Here is an 8,179-nt window from a genome sequence, read left to right as displayed (position 1 = left end):
TTTATATATGGTGCGACTGCAAAATCTCAACATCATAAAGCCCAAATCACTTAGGTGAGTGCACGTAAGGTAAGTATACACGTGTTTTCCGAGATTGTCAGCCAAATTGAATGATTAAATCTAAAAATATCTACAAATTTATAAAATTAGGTGTCAAAATCAGGTAAAAATGTGCAGGATTCTCAGCTCCAGGACTGTGAGGGCATGTCCGAGGAATGTGCTTTAACCTCTTACTCCACATTTCAGTAATATATTCAAAGTCTTTCTACATGTTTTCAGCAACTATTTTTCAACATATTTAATGTATTTTAAACTCTCAGAATTGCCTTTACAGACTTTAATATCAAAGAAAAGGAATCCTTCAGGAGGCATTGAAATGTATTTTATGATCATTTAATTGAGATGTCAGTAACCATGTTTTGTAGGCTGTATTTCATAATTCAGTGAATAATATATAACACGGAATTGAATGAAAAATGTTTTGTTTTATTGGTATTTTTTAACAAGGTACAGTATGACGAGGTGTAATGCTGCATGTTGTGTTGTCTGTCAGCTTTAATTTTATGTGCTGATCAAGTGTACGGAAAAAGAACAACAAAGTCAAATAGCAGTTCACAATTTATTTACTGAATAAATTTGGACAAAACACCAGAATCTGTTACGATACAATCAGAACATCTGAGGCAGATATCCCACCATGCACCACCCCCCTCCATGAAAACAAAAAAGGACTAAACATTAGCACCAAATCAGCACCAACTTAAATAAAAAGGTAGCTCAGTCTACAAAAACAAAAGCAATAGTTGTTTTTTTTAATGAAAAGCAACTCATAAAAGTAGCAAATTGAGAATTTCCATGTTTTTTACTTTTCTTAAAAAACAAGCACCCTCCTTACCCCCTCCCCCACCCCCACCCCGCTAGGCAGGCTATAGCATTCATGGGGCACATGCCAATGACTAGTTAAAAACACAAATTCAAGTAACATTGAGATACGACGAAACATGTCCACTGGTACCCATTCCGAGCATGATCGTTTCACAGAACCTACGCAGGCAGTAGAAAACTAACATGAGGTCCTGGAGTGAGCATGTCATAGCAATACTATCACTGAATATCTCGTATCAAGTTTTTAAAAAGAAATGAGGGAGACTGGGTGGCATGGGCTGTCGGGGCACCAGAGTACTGGCACAGAAGATATTGTGTATTCTAAAACTTCAGACAGACATTTTCCTTTTTGTGCCTGTCCTGTGTCAAGATATTGCCTACATCATACATGAAAAAGGAATCTCTGAATAAAGAAAAACCCTGCAATGTAGTTTTAAATATATATATTTATTTATAATATAATATAATATATATATAGCTGTTACAATTTAAATAAATGTTACGTTCTTGTTTCTACAACTGAAGAATGAATTTAAATAATAGGAAGCTAATTTTAAAAAGGTGGATTTGTCCATTCACCTAACACATCAAGTGCATGATGCCATGTTTGGAGGCTTACCAAGAAAAAACGGTTTAAGACTGAGGTTTAAGGGAGTGATATTAAAGCAGCAGTAACAACAGAAGAGAGCTTAAAAAAAACAAAAAAAAGAAAGGTTACTGAAAAAGAAATTCATGTGTGACGGTGAATAAAGTGTGGTAAAGACTTAAAAGACTGAGGAGGCAGAAACATACAAATTCTTACTGATGTAAAACAAAAGACAAAATGAGAGATGCGAAAACAAAAGACGAGGTCAAGCATGTTGATGACGACGGAAAAAAATTAAATAAAATAAAGCCTAAGCTGCTCCATTTATTAACCAATGGTCCCAGGTCAGGGATGAACCACCTTTTATTTGTTTCCAATGGTCCCAGGTCAGGGATGAACCACCTTTTATTTGTTTTACAATAGAACGTGGGGCTGTGATTTCTGACCCTGGGTCTGCGGTATAGATTGGTACCACCTAGAGCTATGAAAAAAAAAAAAAAAAAATCTGTAAGAAAAGGTGTGGTGTTGCAGTTTGTCAGTTCGTTTTGAATTGTTCTCCTTGGTTTCCTGTGTTCTTATGTTCCTTCATGCTTTCCATAGTGTCAAAAATGGTGAATGTGTCTACTTTTATGAGCACCACATTAAACCAAACCGATCCGAAAAGAACATTTGCTACATTGTTTGCAACTTGCATGTCTGGCGGCAACCTCCCCGAACAGGGAGGTGCATCGCCAGGTGACGTATAGATGCCATTTGTCATGCCAGGCTCAAGGTTTTCCATGAAATGGTGGAAAAGAAACAAGATGGAAACACCTTTATTATGAGTGACAAATGTTCACCTATTAATCTCTAAACTACTGTTTTTGGCTCTGCTGTGAGCGTGGCGAGCCGACCGTGGCGGAGTCGTCCGTTTGTGCTTGGTGTTTGCTCAGCTGAAGAACTGCTCCAGCTCCTCTTCCATGTTCACCTCAGGCACCATCTGCTCCTGCTCTCTTTCTCCTCTGCCATGCACCACGGCGCCCCCTAGTGCCCCAGAGGAGGAAAACCAGGGGTGCTCCAGAATCTCCCGAGAGGTGAGGCGCTCTGCGGGTTCCCGGCGGAGGATGGAGCGGATCAGGCACTTGGCCTTGGGTGTGAGCGTCTCAGGGATGTTGAAGTGGCCCCTGCGGATTTTGCTGAACAGAGAGCCAGGCTCAACGTCATGGAAAGGATAGCGCCCCACGAGGATGGTATAAAGCATGACGCCTAGACTCCACACATCAGCTGCCTTCCCCGAATAGCTGCCGTTGGCATTGAGGATCTCAGGGCTGACATAGGCTGGGCAGCCATGTTTGTCTGACAGGGAGTCATCATGACCATCCAGGATATAAGTGTCCTCAAGGCTCTCCAGCTTCACGAAGCTTCTGGAGACACACAATGGAAAGAAAAACACATTGAACATGATGTTGCCACTTCATAAAACAGTGGACACGTTGAGTCATTTGATAATGTGAATGTTATTAAGCGATAATTACTATTATAGTTCCAATCTCTGGATGCCAACTAAGAGAAAGTGAAATACAAGACATTTTAGTGGGGTAATTTTCTCTGATGGACATCTTAAGTGTCTTAGATCCATCACTTTTTGGATATCAGAGGAAGCAGAGCTCATAATGCTTCCTGGCTTAACTTTGACATTTCCTTTCACTTGGATAAAAGCCCAGCCAAAAAGCATCAACCTACAAATAGGCTTTCCAAGAGACCTCCACAATTCAAAAGAAACACAATTATGGGTGACTGATCGCCTTAGGTTTTAGGCATTAAACTATTTCACTCAGAGAATTAAGGAACTGACAATGTGGATTTCTTTTTCTCCCGGTCGTCCCCCTCAAAATAGCATCCATTTTCACTCTTCTCTAAACCCCACAATGGCAGGTATGATACCCTTGAGTGCTGAGAATAATGGGTAGTTCTTCACAAGCTTTGTCGCTAAAGAATCTTGAGAGGCTCAGGCAGGAAAATTTTCCACGTGCATGGTAAGAGACACTTGTGTGGCTGTACAAATGGTGCCATCTGCATGTGAGGTCCATGAGACACGATGCACCAGACAAAGAGCCGGCATGTGTGACAGAGGAGCCACCGGAGAAAAAAGAAAAAACCAAGAAGTGCGGGTTTAGACGTATTCAAGAATGTATTTTTTGCCATCTGTAGCCTGTGCCTACACTTTCACATCAGCCCACTCGCTGGTTCATTATCAGTAATAGTAATTTGCTTTCATTAATATGCTGCAGAGCACTTTCACATTTTAAGATGAGGAATTCTATTGTTTCCTTAAGCCAAAAGCCCATTGTCTGCGAGATAAAGTGCCATGTGCTTTATTAAATACAGCATATCATCGCCTGGATAACAGCTCATTTGGAGGCCATGTGCAGACCTGCAATTACAGTTAAAAGGCTTTAGAAGCACAAAAAAAAGACTTAGCCCTTTTATAATAGTGACATGTTGTCTTTATTTAAGCTATGTGGGATACAATGTGTGTTCATCCTAAAATACCTTAAATGAAGATGAGCCTGTTTGAGCAGCTGTGTTGGATTCTACGAGACTGACCTTTGACCGATGCTCTTTAAACAGGCTGCTGTTTGGTCAAAGGCTAACAGCAGTGTGAAGAGGTCAGGAAGCTTACGCACGCAAAGGAAGTCTGCTCAGATATAATTTTAAGTGCGGCCTTGTTATTTTCCTTCTGTGAACTCACTATAACCTCCCCCCCCCCACACACACACTTGGGTTCAAGCCAGAGCAGATCTCAGAATCTCTCTCGTCTTTCTCATCTCTGTATCCAACTGAAGCTGCAGGACTGAAAAAGGTGTAAGAGGATTCTTGACAGGCTATGTAGTAAATGTGACCCAATACTGTCCTGTGCCATCACTCTTAAAATTCACCTGACATCAATCATTTAATAGGAGAAGGAGGGGGCTCATGAGCAGTCTGGTGTAACGCTCAAGGTCACTGGACCCACACTGAATATGTAAGGCAGCTCAACTTCCTTTTTCCACAGTTAGCGCCAAAGAATGATGTCACACTTTCAGATCGAGGGTATCGAGGTGCAGTGTGTGCCTATGCCATGAGTGTTTGATGAGAACTGGCTGTAGAAGAAGTTTCCCTAAGAGTCTTGAGTGTTAACATTAGCATCAGAAAAAAGTTTGAGAAAATGTTTCGAGTCTAAATTGACTGAAAAAAAAAATAAATAAATCTTCATTAATAAAAAAAAAAAAAAAAAAGGTGGGGGGGCTATCAGGTTGCTGTGGCAACAGATGCCTGGATTTTATGCATGTAGTTTTACAGTGCTGCCACCAGGGGTCAGTAAACCTGTTTTGTAGAAGTGTGGTTGTACAGATTTCTCCTGCTGACCACTACAGAAGCTGCAGCAGTGGCAAAAACTCGCCTTAATTGATCATCCGTCATGCATAAACTAGTTCTGGTAACTTCTCTGCTTTTCAGTTCAACAGCTGCTGGAATAAGTTCACTGCAATGTGCGATTCTATACCCACATACTGAACTGTATATACTTTATGTGCCATAACCGCTACTGAAGCTTGTGTGCAAAAATAGCTCAGGGAGACACAAAGGGCTTATGTTTCCTGTACTCTGCATAACATCTGGGAGAAGCATGTCAGTCTTGCATCGTGTCAGTTTACACTATCCTCGGTGTAAGCTGAGATATAACACGGATAATCCTGACACTTGTTATATCACATGCAACATGTACAGATAAAAGAGAGAAATGGCAGTGATCAAGATAGACTGCAGGACTCACCTGTCCTCATTCTTGAAGACAAACTTCCTCAGTTTGAGGTCACGGAGGACCAGTCCGTTGTCGTGGCAATGTGCCACAGCCGAGGCTATCTGATAGAAGAGTCTGGCAGCCTCGTCCTCCCGCAACTTCTTGCAGGTGCGGACAAAAGAGTGCATGTCTCCATAGCTTCTCTCAAAGAACACATAAGCTCGAGTCTCCCCGAGCAAGATCTCCAGGATTTGATTAATATGCTGGTGCTGGCCCAGGGCAAAGTAGGCCGCCAGTGACTCCTGGTATCGGCCAATGTCAAAGACCTGCAATCATAAGAAAGGAAATCATTCATATTTACAGTCTACACTTTATCCAAGTAGCTATTTCGTTTTTTTTTTGTCTATGGTGACTTATGAGTGCAACTGTCTCGCTCGGTGGTGGTTTTTGTGTCAGGGATCATAGTCTACCATAGTGAAATTTTAACCTTTTCTATTTTGGAGACAAACCAACTGAAAGAGCTTAAAATAGTCTTGTAATTAAGCAAAATGTGAGTAATCTATCACATTACTGTGACACCAGACCTGTGTTTACTCTTTTGGCAGAGGGAGTAAGGCTGCACGGAGGCAAAGTGAAAGCATCGTGTTCAACGGTATTGTACTGCAGCCCGGGGGTTGCGGTGTCTCTTTTGTTTCCATAGTAACACCCCCCACACGCACACACGCACACACACACACTAACACACACCTCCCTCCCCAATTGACTTTCAGCATAGCCAGCTCAGGTGAGAAGGCTCCTCCACTCAAGAGTCAATATAAATATACCCCAAAGCGGCTCTCGAGATCTTAACTTGTGACCCGAACTCCGAGCTTGGCAGGAATGATCGATCGTGATAGTGGGGATTGATTGGTGTTGTATTGAAGCCGGCACAAAGCAGATGAGGTCAAAAGGCAGTACGCACACAGGCTGTGCCAAAGGCCGTTAATTTGTTATTGCCATGACGAAACATTATCTTCAGTCAAAAGGTACTGGTTATTGGATATGTCATGCCTTATGAGTCCAACGGTGCATGTAACTATCGTCTCAATTCATCAAGCCACTTACGCCTGCTTGAAGCTGGAATGCACCTCAGGGACAACCCCACTGCCCTTATAATCTGTAATATGCAAAAGTCAATATGGCCTATAAATGTGGTGAGGAAAGAGTGTTAACCTTCAGGGAAATGTGGTTTGATTCGTATGTTTAAAAGGGGGTCAATGTGGAGACAATGTCACAGCAGCTGGTTGAACTTGTAGAGTTCCCTAACCCTGTGTGATAAAAATAGATCTCAAGATTTACAATCCCACTAATATTCGGTGCAAAAAGTGCAATGTGACTATTTTTATGCACCGAATACAAAACCAAGGGTGAAGCTACTCCATCAGAGCAGTGCACTCTGAAAGAGAGGAGCCCGTGGATAAGCGAGAATAGCACGGAGAGAGAGAGGAGTGTGTGCGTGGTTACTCACTCCTTTGTCAACGTTACATCATGCAATCCAAACCACGCAGCTCTCCCCATTCACTTTTTCCATTAGGCTTGCAGTGCCAGCTCTCTATTTACAATTCAAGCAATTATTAAAAAGTTGAGGGGTGTGGACTTGCTGCAATAGACTGCCCATGATAAATCAGCAAGTCTGGATTTTTTTATGTGCATTACATTTGGGGTTATATATCGTGATATAAAGACAATCTTTCATGTGATTCTGAATGCAAAGATCAGGGACATGTGAGAGCACTTTATTTTGACCTTGCCGTGTGTTTGAAGCGGATCGGACACGCTGTTCTAGGAGCAGTGAAAAAAAAAAAAAAAAAAAAGTAGTATACGCGTACCATATATTACATACTAACCTTACATACGAGCTCTTCCCCGCTGTGCAGGTGGGCGGCTCTGAAAACGTGGTCTCCCTCCAGTGGTTCCAACAAAAGGTAGTCCCCGATGCGGGAGATACAGTGCGAGGAGTCCGGGGTCTCCGGCGGGCTGGGGGACCCGAGGTTGGGACTAAAACTCTGGTGCGACTCTGTAGTCCTTAAACAAGACAATTCTTCGAAATCGTGGGATTTGTGCCTCGATCTCCCATAACGTGAAATGTTAATAGGATTTGACCTCTGTATGTTCATGAGGAATAAGTGCGATAACTCCACAAAAAAAATCAAGGAGGGGAGGGGGGAAGGTGGGGGGGCCGGGGGGGGGTGGGGGTGCTTCCTCCTCCTGGATAGGGCACCACTTTGTTGTAAACTCAGTGCAATGTCACAAAAAATCGGCAGATGCTTCAGTAAATCTTTTTTTAAAAAACAAAAACAGATGACTTAATTGCACCTTGTGCTGGAACTGTAGCAGGCTGTCAACAACAGGAAACGCTGGCTCGTTTTGGTTTACATACAACAGAAAGGGGGTCTGTAATTTTTTTTTTTCTCTCTCTTTGCAGGAGTTCAAATGTTCATTTGCCTCCCTTTGTTTTCCATTCAAGAGACAACGTGAGGCTGAAATGACGGGAATTAATGCTCCCAAGTCGACGGGAGAAAAAAAAACCTTTTTTTTTTTTTTGCACAGACCTGCTGCAATTTCATTCACGTCAAGCCGCGCACGACAAAAACTGGAACAAAGGCTAACCAAAAGTCAGCTTTTTCCAAATGAATGAAGCAGCTCGTTTAGCTTAGCTTATCTCGCCGTTATATAGTATGGCACGTTCATAAAACGGAAACAAATTGTTGGATACAGCTTTTGCAGGCACAAGAGAAAAAAAGAGAAAGGAAAAAAAAAATGCACAAGCAAAAAAATATATATATATATATAAAGCTTTTTTTTTTTTTGCAATGCTAATTATAGCTGCTTGAATTTTAGCCGCAAATTTGACAGACAAATAGGGCGGCAGGTGCAGAGCTAACTAGTTAGCTTCCTTGGCTAACTAG

The 8,179-nt window shown here is 42.0% G+C and overlaps 1 protein-coding gene across 1 annotated transcript; it reads right to left on the bottom strand.

Annotated features, from left to right (window-relative positions):
* Positions 1–605: 605 nt before the first annotated feature.
* On the bottom strand, positions 606–7,877 carry trib2 (tribbles pseudokinase 2). The gene is made up of 4 exons (XM_027284534.1): positions 7,118–7,877; positions 5,265–5,557; positions 1,874–2,874; positions 606–1,831 (listed from the first exon to the last, which is right to left on the bottom strand). Exons 1-3 carry the CDS (start codon positions 7,385–7,387, stop codon positions 2,400–2,402), a joined length of 1,038 nt encoding a protein of 345 aa, XP_027140335.1. The 5' UTR covers positions 7,388–7,877; the 3' UTR covers positions 606–1,831; positions 1,874–2,399.
* Between the last annotated feature and the right edge of the window lie 302 nt (positions 7,878–8,179).

This window comes from Larimichthys crocea, chromosome XI (assembly GCF_000972845.2).
Source record: "Larimichthys crocea isolate SSNF chromosome XI, L_crocea_2.0, whole genome shotgun sequence".
NCBI lineage: Eukaryota > Metazoa > Chordata > Actinopteri > Sciaenidae > Larimichthys > Larimichthys crocea.
This window is presented reverse-complemented; position numbering and strand designations above follow the sequence as displayed.

Excerpts from the sequence above, each read along its gene's own strand:
- trib2 (XM_027284534.1), bottom strand. The coding sequence starts at position 7,387 with ATGAACATACAGAGGTCAAATCCTATTAACATTTCACGTTATGGGAGA. Across the intron at positions 5,558-7,117 it reads GGGAAGAGCTCGTATGTAAG|GTCTTTGACATTGGCCGATA; the intron begins GTTAGTATGTAA and ends TTATGATTGCAG. Across the intron at positions 2,875-5,264 it reads GTCTTCAAGAATGAGGACAG|AAGCTTCGTGAAGCTGGAGA; the intron begins GTGAGTCCTGCA and ends GTGTGTCTCCAG.